General features: G+C 59.5%; 6 protein-coding genes across 6 annotated transcripts; 3 read left to right on the forward strand and 3 right to left on the reverse strand.

Moving 5' to 3' along the window:
• Positions 1-3033: 3033 nt before the first annotated feature.
• CH63R_06101 (Glycoside hydrolase family 93) lies at positions 3034-4291 on the forward strand (the record flags this gene model as incomplete). Its single annotated transcript, XM_018301076.1, has 2 exons — positions 3034-3596; positions 3697-4291. 2 exons carry the CDS (start codon positions 3034-3036, stop codon positions 4289-4291), a joined length of 1158 nt encoding a protein of 385 aa, XP_018158926.1.
• Positions 4292-4738: 447 nt separating this feature from the next.
• Positions 4739-6667, reverse strand: CH63R_06102 (Amidase; the record flags this gene model as incomplete). The annotated part of the gene is made up of 6 exons (XM_018301077.1): positions 4739-4848; positions 4906-5049; positions 5129-5297; positions 5692-5785; positions 5885-6300; positions 6380-6667. The coding sequence occupies 6 exons, from the start codon at positions 6665-6667 to the stop codon at positions 4739-4741; spliced, it is 1221 nt and encodes a 406-aa protein (XP_018158927.1).
• A 2130-nt stretch (positions 6668-8797) lies between these two features.
• On the forward strand, positions 8798-10636 carry CH63R_06103 (major facilitator superfamily transporter; the record flags this gene model as incomplete). The annotated part of the gene is made up of 5 exons (XM_018301078.1): positions 8798-8903; positions 8975-8991; positions 9088-9191; positions 9254-10307; positions 10469-10636. The coding sequence occupies 5 exons, from the start codon at positions 8798-8800 to the stop codon at positions 10634-10636; spliced, it is 1449 nt and encodes a 482-aa protein (XP_018158928.1).
• Positions 10637-11887: 1251 nt separating this feature from the next.
• CH63R_06104 (3-hydroxyacyl-CoA dehydrogenase) lies at positions 11888-13833 on the forward strand (the record flags this gene model as incomplete). The annotated part of the gene is made up of 3 exons (XM_018301079.1): positions 11888-11960; positions 12045-12680; positions 12758-13833. The coding sequence occupies 3 exons, from the start codon at positions 11888-11890 to the stop codon at positions 13831-13833; spliced, it is 1785 nt and encodes a 594-aa protein (XP_018158929.1).
• Positions 13834-14183: 350 nt separating this feature from the next.
• Positions 14184-15685, reverse strand: CH63R_06105 (Kinesin light; the record flags this gene model as incomplete). Its single annotated transcript, XM_018301080.1, has 3 exons — positions 14184-14790; positions 14859-15566; positions 15624-15685. 3 exons carry the CDS (start codon positions 15683-15685, stop codon positions 14184-14186), a joined length of 1377 nt encoding a protein of 458 aa, XP_018158930.1.
• A 579-nt stretch (positions 15686-16264) lies between these two features.
• On the reverse strand, positions 16265-17122 carry CH63R_06106 (alanyl-tRNA synthetase; the record flags this gene model as incomplete). Its single annotated transcript, XM_018301081.1, has 1 exon — positions 16265-17122. One exon carries the CDS (start codon positions 17120-17122, stop codon positions 16265-16267), a length of 858 nt encoding a protein of 285 aa, XP_018158931.1.
• Between the last annotated feature and the right edge of the window lie 603 nt (positions 17123-17725).

A 17725-nucleotide genomic window follows, 5' to 3' on the forward strand; every position in this document is an offset into this window, starting at 1 on the left:
GTTCACTATGCCTAAGCTCTAGTGGCCGAGTCGCCATGGATGGATTTGCATACTAAAGGACAATTAGACCAACTCAGACCAAGCCAATACTACTACTGCTGGAAGTATTTCGTACAGACGCAGCAACTCGGGGGAATCAACGGAAAGAAAGACTGCCAATTGTCGAATCAGACAGCGTAAAAACTCAGTAGCCAGCATGTTGCTGGAAACTCAGGTCCGAAGAATCGCCCCTCTGTGGCCCTCAGGGCTTCCGCCCTGCAAACACCGCTTACATCGAGGCAATCTTCATTGGTCCCTCATGAAACGGTCCCTCTACCAGCGTTGTGCCGTGATAGCCGTGGTTTGGAAAGATTGCCTCTTTCGGTATGCATCGGCGGGCAAAGGGACACACGGACGGACGCTGGCCCAGCCCTCCAACTTAGTCAGTCCCTGTCCTTTCCCCTCCTTCTCAGCCCTCATGTAACCCTAGACGCGCGGGGGAGTTGCAAGTACCGAGCGATGGGGCGAAGGACGATCTACATATGCCTCGTTTCGTGCTGCTGTCTCTCATGCTCTGTTTCTCCAGATAACCCCCAGTTCCGGTCTGCCTTCAGCTGGCGTGGGGAAAGCTTGAGGTTCTCGTGGAGCTGTGTATTTCCGAAGGAATTTCCTCTTTTGTCAGAGAGGCTCTGTTGCAGACTCCAGTGTCCTTCCCACGTCTTTCTGACTCACCAGCAGCAGTCTGAAAAGGGCAAAAACAGCGCAAGGATGATTTATTTTATAGCGCATCTCTATGAGAACTAACGTGCGTACAGGCGAAACAATTGATTCTGTACGGTCTCTCGAGGAGACCGCCGCTATCAAGGAAAGATAATGTGGCAGCTTCTGCATCTATTAGACTGTTTTGGAGGGGGTCCTGGCAGCATGAAGCAAAGATGAGAAGACTCGACAAACTTGTGTACATCAACAGGAACGTGTGTCCAAGTGCACAGTAAGATGATGACAACTCATTCCAGTCAATAGTCGTCCCCGGTCTTGACCGCATGGTCAGACCCCCAGAAGAGCATCCACGCGAGATGCTGAGTATGTCACCAAGTGACATCAACCTCTCCTGTTCCCATAACCTAAACTCGTCTACCGGGTTACAACTCTCGCAGGCTTCTGAGTAGTTGTATGCAACAGCATGACCCATGGTATGGAAGGTGCCAGGATATTTGAGAAATAGGACAAGTTTAACGTCACGGGTTCCGACTTTTCGTAAAATGTGCTCTCCCACAAACAATGTGTGTACGAGCCAGACATTGAGGGTACAAAGCATTTTGTGCTGAGAGCCAACGGTGTCGATCGTAGGCTGAGGCATCTGGAGACGGGTCTGAGATATATTTCTGGCGGGCCAGCCATGAGCAGACAGACACACACACTCACGCTCACACTCACGTACAGAGGGAAAGAGATGTAGAATTCACACTTGTTAGGCTGAGTGCTGTATGCTGAACTTTTGGCTGATCAAATACCGCAATGTGTCGCCATGTGGCCCAGTGTGCCCAAACAGAGACATCCATGGGACATTGTAAGCCCCGTGGGACGAAACTGTCAACAACTACAGGTTCAATGAATAGGTGCCACATCAAGGATCTACCGCCTCCGTCCTTGTTAGCCCCATGGTTCTTTCGACCAGAATATGATTTGAAAAAGAAAACCCAAACCCCTCTGCGAGCTGTCTTTTACTCTCAAACACGGCCCTCGTGAAGTAACCCGCCGAACTGAGATGGCTACTTGTGTTATGTCCACACATCACGCACCACATGTCAGTGACTGTACTGACTGACTTGGGAGGATCATCTCCCCCATGTTTTACCTAGCCAACCGCAGCGTCTAGCGGTGCACGAGGATCGACAGGTCCTGGGATTGAGTTTAGACAACCACCCAATCCTATATAAAGTAATCATAGGTCGACTCAAAAGACCACCCGAGTTATACAGGAGCTGTATCATTGGATAAGCTGACACTGTAGCCAACACCCAGCCATCGACTTGAGGCACTGAAGGGTGTCAACTATATGTACCACAACTCCAATAACGCTGTGCAACACAGGTCAACACGTGGTAGTGTTCATCCAGCGATCATCCTGTGTAACCAGAGCCTCGGTTCCTGGATGAAGCCCCTGTCCCCGGCCCGAACCTAGCCGTGCTGTCATCGCATTGCCCAAGGATTTCCGAGCAAGGCGCAGCACAGTTACGTCGTGGGCGGATCTGAAGATAAACCACCCACACACCCCATCCAATCTTTGACCGAACCGACGCCCGCTCTTCCAGAGCAATAATGGTGACATACGGAACATAGCTCACGACCCATGGCAGCTCGACCTTAGCACGTGAACTCTCGAGCTTTTTGCTCGACCCCGGCGGCAGCATCCGGGCTGTTGACTCGACCCTCATTGGCGCGCGTCCATAAGCTCTGGCGATCCTGGACAGACCTGGACGGGACAACCCCACACGGAACCCCAGATCTCAACGGCATATAGAGCCAAACGCGGGGAATGTAACATTATCCTCGGCGGCCATTCAACCGATGTGACGGGGGGTCGTTTTGATGAGGTCACATCGCAAAACATGCGCTGCCGCTGCCCTGGCGCGGAGGGGGAAGAAAACAGACCACACGCGCCAATGATCACGGCGTCGGACCTGCATGCCGCCGCCGGCTAACCCCAACCGGGGATGGCACTCTATTCTTTCTTGGTTTCTGGCCGCCATTCGGTCAATACGAGTCACGGACGCAAGGAAGGCCTTGGTAAGCGAGCGAGCGAGCACTCAAGAGTTGTCGACGATGTCTTGACTGACGTTGTCTCGGCGGGAATATCGTGGACTGTCCCCCTCCCCCTCCCCCATTTCCCCTCGCTCGAAGCTTGATGGCGACATATATAAGCCACCCCGCCGTTTGAACGGCGCTGGGGTTTGGTCCGACTCCCAAGGCATCTGACTTTCCCGACGTCGGCTCTTCTCTCTGCTCTCCCAAGCCTCTCTCGGTCAAACAGCCCCCCCGGACGAGATCACAATGAAGTTCCTCGGTGCCGCCGTCGCCGGCATCGCCAGCCTGCTGTCTCTTCAGGCCGCGGCCAGCCCCGTGCCGACGCCGGTCGAGGCCCGGCAGGCCACGGGGACCATCTCCAACAACGTCATCTTCTCGCCGCCCTCCAACGCCGGCTGGATCGACCCCCGCGTCCTGTACGCCCGCACCATCCAGCTCGAGTCGGGCGACCTGCTCGCCACCTGGGAGAACTACTCGCCCGAGCCGCCCATCGTCCACTTCCCCATCTGGCGCTCCCAGGACGGCGGCGCGACCTGGTCCGAGATCGGCCGAGTCCAGGACACCGTCAACGGCTGGGGCCTCCGCTACCAGCCCACCCTCTACGAGCTGCCCGCGGCCTTTGGCGGGTACCCGGCCGGCACCATCCTGCTCGCCGGCAACAGCATCCCCACCGACCTGAGCCTGACCAAGATCGACGTCTACGCCAGCACCGACGCCGGCGTCACCTGGGAGTTCGTCAGCAGCGTCGCCAGCGGAGGCGAGGCCCGTCCCAACAACGGCCTGACTCCGGTCTGGGAGCCTTTCTTCCTGTACGTCACAACGAACTGACTGCATCTTCTTGACACCACCCCCCTACTCCATTATGTTTTGCATCATCAGACTAACCAGTGGCTCCTTCTTCCGGCACAGCCTCCACAACGAAAAGCTCATCATCTACTACGCCGACCAGCGCGACCCCAAGTACGGCCAGAAGCTGTCCCACGAGACCACGACGGACCTCAAGACCTGGAGCGGCGTCGTCAACGACGTCGTCGACGACAGCAACTACGAGGCCCGCCCCGGCATGCCCGTCATCGTCCAGCTGCCGAACAAGGACTTCATCTACGCCTACGAGGTCTGCGGCACCGCCGGCTGCCGCGTGCACTACCGCCTCACCGCCGACCCGGAGAACGTCCTCGCGGCGCCGGGTATCCCGCTCGTCTCGGACCGGGGCACGCGGCCCGTCAGCTCGCCCTACGTCGTCTGGACGCCCGTCGGCGGCGTCAACGGCACCATCGTCCTCAGCGGCGGCAGCCAGTCCAACATCTTTGTCAACCGCGCCCTCGGCGCCCCGGGCGCGTGGGTCGAGTACGCCGTGCCGCAGCCCAACGCCTACTCGCGCTCCCTCGAGATCCTCGACGACGGCAGCAAGCTGGCCATCATCGGCGGCGGGAGGCTGCCCCCGAGCAGCACCAACCAGGTCAGCATCAGCGTCGTTGACCTCAACGCCCTGCTTGGGCTGTAGATAAAAAGTCGATAATACGTAGTTTGATAATGTCTATCCAATAGTGTTTTTCTGAGTTGATGGCGTTTTGAGGTGTTCGTTCAGGGCCCCCTCCATGGGTTCCCTCTGGCAGAGATGTAATCCTTGCCCTGCTGCATGTCCCCTAGTGAATACCGTGAGAAATGGGACGGTATTGATAGATTTGGGTGACCGACTTGCTAAGGCCGGTTCCCATTCGTGTTTTGAACAAACCCAGGGATCCCGACGAGAGTTCTCTAACCGGCCAGGAATGATGAAGGTGCTTCTTTCTCGGCATTGAACAGAATACACCCTTCCTCTCCCAAGATACAATGACGAGCGTCCCACATGGCCATCTGTTTGATCATTACTTTGTACGTGTTGCACGCTCTCATGTTACATTAAAAATGCCCAACGCTTATGCCAAGATGAAAACAACTCTCCAACAAGTCAAAGAACCTCTAGAACACGCCCGACCATCGCGATGGCCTTCTCCTCTTCCAGCCGACGGGCAACGAGTTGCAGGCTGATGGGCATCCCGTGAACGGCGGATGGATCGTCTGCGTTTCACTGGTCAGTCGACTCGCGTCATTCGAAGCGCGGACAGGCAGTCTTACATTGGGCGTTGACGGCCTCGCAGTCCGGCCCCAGCGGCGTCCCGTGGGAGTCGAGGAGCACGTCCAGGCTCTCGTCCGCCGAGAGCCCCGTGGGGAACGACACGCAAGAGTAGTCCAGCACGTTGTACACGCCGGTGTACCCAACTAGAAAACATTCCCGAGATCAGCCATCACTCACATTCCGCGAGGCGTGGGGTCGTGAGCAAACAGGGGAACCGCCTACCATGCTTGTAGTCCCCGTTCCTGACGCTGGCGAACGGCGTGGTCGGGCAGAGGATCGCGTCGATGCCGGCCTCGTTCCACCGGTCGAGGTACCGCTTCTGGTACGCCGTCCGCTCGATGTGCAGCTGCCACATCTCGTGGGTGCCCAGCTCCCGGGCCGTCTCGTACGCCTTCATCTCGGGCCGGAACGGCTCGCCCGTCCTCTCGAGCTCCCTCCGGATCGAGACGCCGCCGTCGGCGACGAACATGCGACCCAGCAGGCTCAGGCCCTGCGCCTGGTCTCGCGGGTCCCAGTCGACGACGGCGTGGCCGGCGGCTCTGAGCCTCTCGACGGTGAGCGCGAGCGCGCGGGCGACGGGGGGCGTCGGGCGGACCATGCCGTCGTGCCACATGACGGCGATGGTGAGGCGGTCGGGGAGCGGGACGTCGCGCCACGGGATCGGGACGCAGCGGGGGTCGTGGAGCCAGGTCTGACGGCCGACGACGGCCCTGCTGTAGAGTTCCAGGTCGGTCAGGGTGCGCGTCATGGGCCCGTTGACGGACTGCACGGCTTCCTGGCCGGACATGCCGGAGCGGCAGCCGAGGGTCGGGAAGCGACCGAAGGAAGGGCGGAGGGTGAAGATGCCGGTGCAGGCGGCGGGGATGCGGAGAGAGCCACCTAGTAGGGGGAGAAGAGAATTTCACCGGATAAGCCACAGACCCCCATACGTTTGCGGACGACGGAATGAGGGATGGGAAGGGGAGGGGAGAAGAAGACTTACCGATATCAGTCCCGATGCCGAGAGGGCTCCCCTTCATGGCGATGAGCGCGGACTCCCCGCCGGAGCTCCCGCCGCTCGTGAGGTTCCTGTTCCGCGGGTTGACGGTGCGGCCAAAGACGTTGTTGACGGACTCGGCGATCATCATGGCGGTGGGCACGTTGGTCTTGACGTAGAAGACGGCGCCGGCGTCCTCGAGCAGGGCGGCGAGCGCGGCGTCGGTGTCGGACGGGTTGCCGATGTGCGAGGTGAAGCCCACGGTGGCGTCGAGGCCCTTGAGGTGGAAGTTGTCCTTGAGGGAGATGGGCAGGCCGTGGAACGGGCCGACGGGCCGCCCGGTGCGCGCGAGGTGTTCGTCCCTGGCCCTGGCCGTGGCGAGGGCGCGGTCGAAGCATGTTTCCGAGAGGCAGTTTGTCTGCGGCCGAGGTCAGGAAGGTCTCCTCTTCCGCGTGAGAAGGATATGGGGGGGGAAAGGTTCTACACTCCCGACTTACGAGTTGATGAGCGGCGACGGCACGCTTACAAAAGGCCGTCGTGACGTCCACCGACTTGAGCTCCCCCGAGGCGAGTTTCGCGATGAGTTCGGCGGCGGTGCTGTCGGTGATGGCGAGCTCCTCCGCGGTGAACCAGCCGGACGTCTCGGGCCAGGTCGTGACGTCGTCCTGGGAGTCCGGGGGCAGCAGGGTCTTGGGCGCGCGCCATTCCGGGGGGATGGAGGCGGCGAGGGACTCGCGCTTCTTGGCGGCGGCCAGCTCCCAGGGTTCGGTCTTGAGGCTTCCCATGATGTGAACGAGTGTCTGTCTGTCTCTGTCGTCTGTTGTCAAGATGGGCCAAGACTCGAGAGAGAGATTAGATAAGGGTCAGGGAGAGCGATGGCCTCGAAGCGACTAGACCGGCTCGATGCGTGTTAAATACACTGACTGCTGCGGTTGATGGGGGGGTTGTCGAAGGATCATGGCGCAAGAGGTGGGTGATGGACTGCACCGGTCATCGGTGATAATAGCGGGATCCGGGCATGCATGACCGACCCCAACGCCCGAGATCTATCTACATGGAGTATGGTGAGGGTGAGGGTGAGGGCGAGGACGAGGGGGAGGGGGGGAACGCAGAGGCGTGACAGTGTCAAAGTAACCCCGCGGGAACTGTGGGCGGGGTTCATGGCCCAGCCCATGCATGGGAGGACGGTTGTATCAATAAGGTGTTGGAGAGTGTCGAGAGATAAGATGGAAGATGCCGCCGGGAAACGCCAAACCCCCTGGGCGATGATCGTGCGGAGAACATCCCATCCATGTCTCTATCTCGATAAGCAGGAGCTCAACCACGAGCAATGCGGAGTTGTCCACCTTGATGAGGCCGGAGTCTAGTCCGAGTCTCTGGATAAGGATATCCCTTCCCCCCCCCTTCATCGACTAGGCGGGTGTATCTAGGTTGTGATGGACTACAGCAGGAGCCAGAACAAGCAAGCCGCCGCTAGTCGCCTCCGCGTGCCAACCGACTCCAACCCGTCCCAGACACTATCCGCAGACGGATCCCGTCTAGGCGCGCCATCGGGGCCTTGAGGGGGAGGGGAGGGGAGGGAGAGGGGAGGGAGAGGACCGGTGGTAAGAGTTGTCGCGCTGTTGGTGGGAGAGATAGTCAAGTGACGCACATGGCGGAAAGACATCAAAAGCCAAACGAGGGTTAAGCTTCGCTATTCCGTTGGAACACGAGGCAAACAAGGCCCCGCGACGTCAGGATCGCCGGGTGTCTTTTCCCCCTCCCCCCGACATTGAGGCGGGAGGGGCTGCGGCGGTGGTAGGTAGCACACGATGTGTATGTATGTGTATTTGTATTTCAACGCTGGCCGACGAAGATGATGGGACTTTTCCCTCTTTGTTTTTTGGTTAGGCTCTCGCAAAGTGGGACGACGCGGTGAGCTGTTTTTCTTTCTTTGGACTTAGCTCGGTGTTAAAAAATTCTCTTCAATCGACATCGCCGAGCATCATCATCCACGTCTCGTCATCTCATCCCACTCCTGGTACGACGACTCTCATTCAGGGAGAGAAGAGGCACTCTGCACCACGTGGCGAAGGGTAAACCGCCCTAGGCCAATCCCTGCGATCCATCCAGGGACCAGGACCAGCATCATACCTGCTTCTAAACCGCAAAGAGCTAGCCAGGCGTACTCGGCGTGTTAAGAGGCTCAAGAGAAAAGAAAGGCGTCCCGGGAGCTGCGACCTGCATTCTCGGACAGCCATCGGAGGCACCAGGAGACGTCCCCGGCGATCCTGTAAGCTTATCTCTGCGACCCGGTTCGTTACGGGGGGAAAGGGAGGGGGGGACTTTTTACCATCTCGGTCGGCAAACGATCAGATATGATAAGGGACTACTTGGAAGCTCACAGTGTGCCTCCCAGGGTTTATCGAATGAATCACTGCATCACTGCGACGCAGCGGAGCCGACAAGCAAGTCCGATAACCAGACTCGTAGCGGCGGGTACAGCGAGATAAGAGGTTATTCCCGAATGCCGACGGGCGACAAAACGTTGACGGTCTGCTGTCTCCATCTCCCTCGAGCCGCCCGCCCGCCCGCCCGCCCGACCACGGAACGGCCATTGTACACCAGATAATACCAGACCGGGCCCTGTCTATCGCCGGGACCCCCTGCTGTTTCTTCCTGTGACCACATTCCTTATCTCTTGGACGATACCGGCTTGCGATAAGTCTCGCGACCGCATCTCTGCCAGCCATCTCGGCCAACGATTTTGGGCTGAGGTGTTGCGTCCATAAGAGTCGGTCCAGCTTCAGGAAACCCTTCTAGGTGAACGGTGAGACTCGGTTGAGTAGTTCCATATTCAGGCTGCCTCGCACACCGGCACTACGACTAAGCTCTACGAAGAGGGGTCTCAGTCTGCGTCTGAGCATCTTTCCACAATGGCCCTCGACAAGATCCGCCAATACCTGAACGTCGAGTACGCGCCGGGGGAACGCAAGCTCCTGAGAAAATGTGACTTCTTCATCTTGACCTTTTGCTGTCTGAGTACGTGGGCCTTTCTCCATCTTGCTCATCCTCTTGTTGTTTGTTGGACACCAAGCTGACCGGGTCTTTAGGCTACTTGGTGAATTATGTGAGTGATACCAACAGTTTCCGCCGTTCTCGTCGTGCTCGACTTGTCCCAGGCCACGAGCGAGTCCTGACCACGAGCGAATCCTGACCTTGCCAGCTCGACCGCACCAACCTCAACAATGCCTACGTCTCGGGCATGAAGGAGGAGCTGGGCTTCGTGGGTGACCAGCTCAACCAGATCAACACTTGCTTTACAATCGGGTGAGCGAGCAGCCTGACACAATCCTCCCCCCCCTCCCCCTCACTCGACTGACAAGCACCAGCTACGTCCTCGGCCAGGTCCCCTCCAACCTGTCGCTGCACTACGTCAAGCCGCGCATCTGGTTCCCGCTGATGATGGTCGTCTGGGGCGCGCTGACCATGTGCACCGCCAGCGTGCACAGCCCGCAGTCCATCATGGCCATCCGCTTCCTCCAGGGCATCGCCGAGGCCTCGACCTTTGTCGGCACGCACTACATCCTCGGCGCCTGGTACACGGAGCGCGAGCTCGGCAAGCGCAGCGGCATCTTCACGGCCTCGGGCCTCGCCGGCACCTTCTTCGGCGGCTTCATCCAGACGGGCATCCACGCCAGCATGGACGGCCTGCACGGCCTCAGCGGCTGGCGCTGGCTGTTCATCATCGACGGCCTCATGACGCTGCCCGTCGCGCTCTACGGCTTCCTGTGCTTCCCGGACACGCCGCACACGACGACGGCCTTCTACTTCAGCGAGGAAGAGAAGGCCCTCGCGCGCGCCCGCGTGCCCGTCGTCGTCCAGGAGGAGCGGTCGCCGCTGACGCTGCGGTTCGCCAGAAAGGTCCTCACGTCGTGGTACTGGTGGGGCTTCGTCGTGCTCTGGATCGTCGCGGGCGAGACCGAGTCCTTCAGCACCAACGCGCTGCTGGGGCTCTACATGAAGAGCCACCCCGTCCACAAGTACAGCGTGGCGCAGCTCAACAACTACCCGACGGGCGTGCCCGCCGTGGGCATCGTGTCGACGCTCTTCTGGGCGACGCTGACGGACCTGCTCGGCGGCAAGCGGTACCTCGTCGCGTACTTCATCGGCGCCACCGGCGTCGCGACGTCGGCCATGGTGCTGGTGGCGGCCCGGGACCCGACGAGCGCCGGGTCGACGGCCGTCGTCTTCGGCGCCTACTACTGGGCGGGCGCCGTGTACGCCTGCCAGGCGACCTTCTTCGCCTGGTGCAACGACGCGATGCGGTACGAGGAGGGCGTCTTCCGCGGCGTCGTGCTGGCGGGCATGAACCTGGGGAGCAACGCCGTCAACGCGTGGTGGAGCATCCTGTTCTACGGCGCCTCCATGGCGCCGTGGTTCACCGTAAGTGTTCCCTTACCTTTTCTTAATTTCGGTTTTTTTTTTAGTTTTTTTTTTTTCAGTTCTTGAGGGACCACCCCCTCCCCCAAGAACTCAGAGGAGATGTCTGGTCGTTTGCTTCGCAGAGTGTGAGTTGGGCTAACCTAACCTTTTGTGTGATGCAGAGGGGCATGTGGGCCATGATCGCCAGCTCCATCGCCCTGATCGTCTGGACGAGCGGCCTCACGTACCTGGCGCACCGGGAGGAGCAGCGGAGGGTTTTGAACGCGGAGGCGGGGGAGACGGGGTCGGTTGCCAAGAGGTCCGACACGAAGGACGACGATGCCGTTTGATGCTGCTGCTGCGGCTGGTATGTGGAAGCCTACGTGGATGTACTGAGCAGCAGAATAGGACTCGTTCTATGCATGAGTCGTTAGCGAGGGAAACAGTAGATTGTGCCGACGTCTTGCAATGTTCCGACGAACTGCTGTTGTGTCAGTTTCTGATGACAGAGCACTTAGTCACTGTCATCACAAAGGAACGGCCTGTCAAATGCCATCAACCCCCCCTCCCCTGCCAAAGTTGGTTAGTCCAGGTTTGGAGTTGGAAGCTGTTAAAGATTGCATTGAAAACCATCTCTGACAGCATGCGAATTCTCACGTAAACGGGAACCGGTCGGTCGGGCGGGAGGGGAGGGTATTTCGAACCGTGGAAGAGTTGTATGCAGAAACGGAATAAGATCCGCTGTCAAGTGCACTTCTCGCAAGTCGCCTTTCCGCGTTTGACGGCATTAACACTAGCGGGCCTCCCCCCCCATCCAACCCTAGCACAGAAGCTCGAGATGCCGAGGCCGGGGGGCATCGCCCCACTTTACAGGCGCACCGGTGCCGAGGCCGGCGCCATAATAAACGGAGCCGCCCCACACGATGCCGAGGTGACGGCCTTGGGCCGGGGTGCGCCCCCTAAAAGCTGCATTTTGTCAAACTGCTCGAGGCCACACCAGTAAAACATTGATGATTGACCCTTGAAGTACTTGGATATCATATGAATAAACCATCTACCTGTAAGCATCGTTGAAAAAGGGTTTCACAACCAAAAGTCGGTTCCCTTTCTCCCTCTCTGATCTACAGTGGAACCCCCCCCCCCCCCTCACGAGTCACGGCGACTCCGACCCCCCGTCCTCGGTACTGAAACCCGAATCATCCTTGGACCAACAGAGTCAAGAAGTTTCAAGGCCCATTGATCAGGATTGCGTCATACGTCATACCCACCTCCGTCAATGCGCCCTTTCTGCCCCTGTTACCGGGGGCTCGAGGATCACTTACTCATCGTTACCGGACCGGTGATGACTTACTGGACGGGACGCCGAGCGCGACCGGCATGTCCGGAGTCTGTCTATTGAATGACGACGTGCTCCGCCGAAAAGCTTCGGACGGAGGCTTCTTCTAGCTTGCCTTCCATCTGCGTATATATACATGCATCTTTCTCGTCTAGGCTTGTTTGCTGAGATGTCCCATTCCGCACTGGAGATCTTATATCATACAAACATCATACAAACACATCATTGACCATTAATCCCCGACTCTAATACGACTTTCGCACACATGGCTCCACCATCAGACTACCGCATCCGTCCCGTCGCCATCCTCGGAGGCGGCGTGTTGGGTCGTCGCATAGGTAAGCACACGAGTTCCTCTCTTGTGTCGCGTCCCCGACTCCCCGATGCGACAGCTGACTGACCACCGTCCGTCCACCAAACAGCCTGCACATGGGCCTCGGGCGGCTACAACGTCCAGGTCCGCGAGCCGGACGCCAAGCAGCACCAGCCCTGCCTAGACTACGTCGCGGAGAACGTCGACAGATACCCGGCCTCGGGCATACGGCAGCCCGGCACTGTCCGGGTCTTCCAAGACCTCGAGACGGCCGTGCGGGACGCCTGGCTTGTCATCGAGGCCGTGCCGGAACGCATCGAGATCAAGACGGACACATTCGCCGAGCTCGAGGCCAAGGCGCCCGCCGACGCCGTCTTGGCGAGCAACTCGTCGTCGTACCGCTCGTCCGAGATGCTCGGCAAGATCGCGCGCGAGGAGACCAAGGCCCGCATCATGAACACGCACTACTACATGCCGCCCAACAACATGGTCGTCGAGCTCATGACGGACGGGCACACGGACCCGTCCTACTTCCCCTTCATGACGGCGCGGCAGAGGGAGGTCGGCACGAGGCCGTTCACGGCGCGCAAGGAGTCGACGGGCTTCGTCTTCAACCGGCTCTGGGCCGCCATCAAGCGGGAGACGGTGTCGATCCTGGCCGAAGGGGTGTCGAGCCCCGAGGAGATTGACGCGCTGTTCTGCGAGCTGAGCAAGCGCGGTCTGGGACCCTGCCGGATGATGGATGGTGTGTTTTCTTCTCCTTTTTCTCTCCTTCTATCTGGGGAATCACAAATCAAGGACTACTCGACTAACGCCGAACAGAGGTCGGTCTCGACACCGTCGCCTTCATCGAAGACCACTACGTCAAGGAGCGCGGCCTGTCGCCCGAGAACACGGTCGACTTCCTGCAGCGGGAGTACCTCGCCAAGGGCCGTCTGGGCCACAAGTCGGCCAAGGGCGGCTTTTACCCGCACCTCCCCAAGATCGTCGCGCTCGACCTCGGCCTCGCGAACCCGGAGGACCAGACGACGTCCGGGCAGGTCCTGCAGCTCTCGGCGGAGGGCCACCTGGAGCGCGTCCTCGCCGAGGGCCAGCACGTGCCCGACGGCATCGACATCGACCACAAGACGGGCCGCATGTTCTGGACGTGCATGGGCACGCCGGGCGAGCGGGACGGCGCCGTGTTCTCGGCTAACGCGGACGGCAGCGACGTCAGGTCGCTCTTCGCGCCGGGCGCCGTCAACACGCCGAAGCAGCTCGTCGTCGACTCGGCCTCGGGCAAGATCTACTTCAGCGACCGCGAGGGCATGCGGGTGTACCGCGCCGACCTGGACGGCGGCCGCCTCGAGACGCTCGTCGTGGGCGGCGACGACGCGTCGGACCTCCGGTCGTGGTGCGTCGGCGTCTCGGTGGCGCCGGGGCTGGGCAAGTTCTACTGGACGCAGAAGGGCGCGCCCAAGTCGGGCCAGGGACGCATCTTCTGCGCGGGCATCGAGATGCCCGAGGGGAAGACGGCCGAGACGCGCGACGACGTCGTCTGCGTGCTGGGCGACCTGCCGGAGCCGATCGACCTCGAGGTGGACGAGGCGGCGGGCGCCCTCTTCTGGACGGACCGCGGGGAGATCCCCAAGGGCAACACGCTGAACAGGGCGGCCATCGACGCGGAGACGGGGCTGTTGGCGGCGGCGGCGGCGGCCCCGGGCGGCGCAAAGTACGAGATCCTGGTGAGGCACCTCAACGAGGCCATCGGCGTCAAGCTGGACCGGGAGAACGGGCACGTGTATTTCAGCGACCTCGGGGGCAGCATCTACAGGTGCAACGCGGACGGGTCGGAGAAGAGGAAGATCTTCGTGGACGAGAACCGGGCCATCTCTGGCATTGCCATCTTGCGGGACTAGTTTGGTATGGGTATGGGTATGGATACGTGGGTCCTGGGAGAGGCGTTTCGGTTTGGGAGGGAATGGTCTGGTATGTTGGTATTTTAGAGAGATATCCTATGTGAACAAGATTTCAGTGTTCGACTTGGTCCGTCGTGAAATGATACTCGGGGTTTTGGGTGTTGTATTTCGGACATCATGTGTGACTGACATGGTGTCAGGGAGACCAGGCCAAGGTCTCTGATTCTTTCGATACTGAGAGATCTGAAAAGTATCACGCTCTGAAGTGAACCCGATAAATACCACCATGTATAATGAGGTAATGTTGTCAAATACATGCTTCTTTAAATAACTTCAGACTCTTGGTTCTTTCATCCCACAATTCTTAAGTCAACAGGACCGGCCTTCGGCACCACCAACCTCGGCCGTCCCTCGTTGTCTGCAGGGCGAACAACCCTGTCTGCAATCCAACTGGGCAACACGACTACAGTCTCGGCATGGTCTTCGGCACTGCCCCAGTCCCACCAGTCCACAACCGCCCCTCTGAACCCGTACGAGAAGACGTCGCCCGGAGCTGCGTCCGCGGGAATCATGCTCTGCAGGTGCGTCGTGGTCGTCCACGACTCCCCTGGGCGTAGACTGGTGAATTGTTCGTGGCTAGCGACGTGGACAGGCCTATCGGGGCCATCGTATGTCCGAAACCCATCGTGGCCGCCGTCGTCCTCCTCGCACTCCTCCCACGGCCCGTCGACGTCACTGCCTCGTCGGCGGTATAACCGGAAGCCATCGCGCCATGGGTCGTCTTCAAGTGCCATGACAGCCCAGGACCGGAACGTGATCGGCCGTGTGGCTTGTTCGACATCGCCTCCTGGTCCGCAGACGCCATCATAAGTGACCGTCACCGTAACCGTGACCTGCTGTGTCCGTGTCATGGTCGGCGCACACTGCAGCGTCACAGAAAGCGCCGGCGACTCCGGGCTAGAGAACAAGTCCCTCGATCAGTCTTGTCCTGGGAAAAATGTCCCTGGACGGCCGGCAGCACTTACACTCTCTCACTCGGCCGACGGGGCGGGGGTGTATCCTCGCGGAACCTCATGTCTTGTCTGGCCTCCTCACGCCGCCACCGCCACTCTTCCAGGTTCGCTCTGTGGAAGCCTTCCTTTGCCTCGAGCGCCTCCCGCCCCGGCCACGGAGGCTGCTCCGCCTGCGTTGCGAACGAAACTCGAGCGCCTCCGGGGACCACCAAGGCCGGCCGGGTTTTTTGCCCGCCCCCTTGGTCTTCAGCTGCGGCCTGTCGAGTTTCCGTGCCGGAACCGTTCTGACCCGAGCCCCAGTCCCAGACGGCAAGCTGCGCTCCGGGGTACAGCAACGTATACCTGCCATCAGCCTGGAGCACACGGTAGTAGCGCTCCGGTAGCAGCGCGTCGAGACGTGCTTCGCCACCGGGCGCAAGCGTAAACCAGAAGTCAGTCTGGCCGTCGGTGAGGGTGCGTCCCTCTGCCTCGGGAGGCTCTGTTAGCCCGTCGTGCTCGATAGCAAGCTGCTCGAAGCTATCGTCTTTTTCGCTGGCGTGACGTAGGACTATGAGGCCCGAGGGGCCAAATGCCTCGAGGCTGGGGTTCCAGCGGACAACACACGGGCGATTTACCCCGTCCCTCTTTGCGCGGCGGAGCACGAACTGCACCTTGTACGGCAGAGTGAGAGACATCTGCGACGGGGCCTTGACTTCGAGAAAGAGACGAGGGGTCGTAGGCCTACAGGAGAGAGAGTACACGGTCAGAGTGATCATTGAAGAGATTTCTCGAACTCACGGGATATCATGGTTGCCAAGGCGAAGGAAGCTAGAAATGTCGTGGTCCATATTACCTGTCATTCCGTTTTTAGTCTGCTCATTCTGTAAAACGGAATTAAGCAAGATGAGTAATGTGGAACTTGAATTGAGGGATATCAAGAGCAGCTGTCCGAAGGGATCTATCTCCACTCCTCTGCAGGATGAGCCGCATATTGGATTATATAAGCCGTGGTTTGGTCTGTCTCCTCTGTGTGCCGATTTAACACAGTAAACCCACCTTACACGCGGGTCTAGGTTACGCCACCAGGAGTTCGGAGAGCACTCTCCTTGTCAACATTCAGACCGTGTACAATCTCAGAGTACATGAAAGCAACCTTGTCAGCTCCCATCAAGTCACCGGTATGTCCGGAAGGGGTCCGTCAGATGAGTGAAACCTTGACGTATCCACCACTGAACCGTAACTGTTTCCTGTCTCATGAACTGTTAGACAATTGCCCTTGCTGCGGAAAGAGTCTGAACCGCTTCATCTGAGGCAACGCGGAAGACTGGACGGAATGCGCAATTATGTAAAGTAGACCCGGCGTCTCAAGAATGCCTCAGCCCATCCATTATGCTAAAAAAGAAAAGAAAACCCCCCCGGGTCTCATCGCCTGCTCCACCTCACTTCAAGGCGTAGCTGACCTTGGACCGCCCCTTACTCCTCGAGATCTTCTTGACGACGGTCTCCCCGCACAGGTCCGTCGAGTCGACATGCGTGCCGCCGCAGGGGTAGACCTCGGCGCCGACGACCTCGACGACGCGGAACTTGCCGCCCGGCGGCGCCAGGCTCCGGTCCGGGATCAGGCGCTCGAGCCCGCGGCGGCGGAAGTCGTCCTCGTCCCAGAAGTCGACGCGCACGGGCATGGCGGCGGCGATGTACTCGTCCAGCCGGGCCTGGATGGGCGCCTTCCAGGCGCCGTCGATGAGGCCCTGGAACTCGCACGAGGCGGCGTCCGGGAAGTGCGAGGCCTTGAGCTCGTCGAAGCCCTCGACCTCGCCCTCGAGCAGGTGGCGCACGGCGGCGCCGAGCACGTGGCCGGCGGTGTGCAGGCGCGAGTAGAGCAGGCGCTTCTCGGCGTCGATGGCCTGGTCGACCTCGTCTCCGGGGGCGAAGCGGGCGGCGGTCGTGGTGGCGTCTTTACTGGTGCTGCTGGTGGTGGTGGTGGTGGTGGCGAAGCGTCCAAAATGCAGGACCTGGCCTTCGCGGACGGCGTCCATGCGGACAGAGGCGACGGCGAAGGAGGCGCCCGAGGGGGCCGTCATGGCGCCGACGTCGGAGGGCTGGCCGCCGCCCTGAGGGTGGAAGATGGTCTGCTCGGTGACGACGACGTGGTCGTGGTCGCCGCCGTCCTTGAAGAGCTGGCGGTTGGGCTTCTCGAGGTCTGCAAAGGGGCGAACGGCGGTGACGACGGTCTTGAGGGCGTGCAGTTTGGCGTTGTGCTGGAAGGCCAGGTATGTCCTGGCGGCTATTGACCCCATGTCGGGCTGAGAGAGGGGGGTGTCTGAAGTGGAATAAGAGAAGATTAGAGGGTTATGATGACCACGGCGTGTCCATGTGTGTGTGTGTGTGTGTGTGTGTGTGTGTGTGTGTGTGTGTGTGTGTCTTGATGCACGAGACTCTGCTGAGAGTTGAAGATGCTGACTGCCAGTTGAAGTAGTTGACGAGATGACACAAAGGGCGTGGAAGGCGACGAAACCCCCATAACAATATGTGGCCCAAACGATGCATCTGCAGGGGTCTGAGTGGATCCTCAGTTGGCTTGTGCGCGATGTCTCTAAAGCCCCCTGTCATTGATTTGATATCAAGTCGAGTCTTACAACAAGATTACCTGGCTCTCCTAGTAGTGTGTTAGCTAGCCTTGATCAGGCCCTGCGCCTAAAGAACCTCTCAGGACTCATCGCCAACGATACCCTCCAGACTATCGTTCAGACCTCAAAGCCCAAGCTGCACTCTCGTCAGGAGAAGGCGATCCAGCCGTCGCGGCTGGCAACGGAGCCACCGTGTATGCCAAACGCAAATTCTGCCCACAATAGAAACTTGACAGAGTCTAGATGTATCTAGGTATTGTAAGAATTTAGAAA

This window comes from Colletotrichum higginsianum, chromosome 4 (genome assembly GCF_001672515.1).
Source record: "Colletotrichum higginsianum IMI 349063 chromosome 4, whole genome shotgun sequence".
NCBI lineage: Eukaryota > Fungi > Ascomycota > Sordariomycetes > Glomerellales > Glomerellaceae > Colletotrichum > Colletotrichum higginsianum.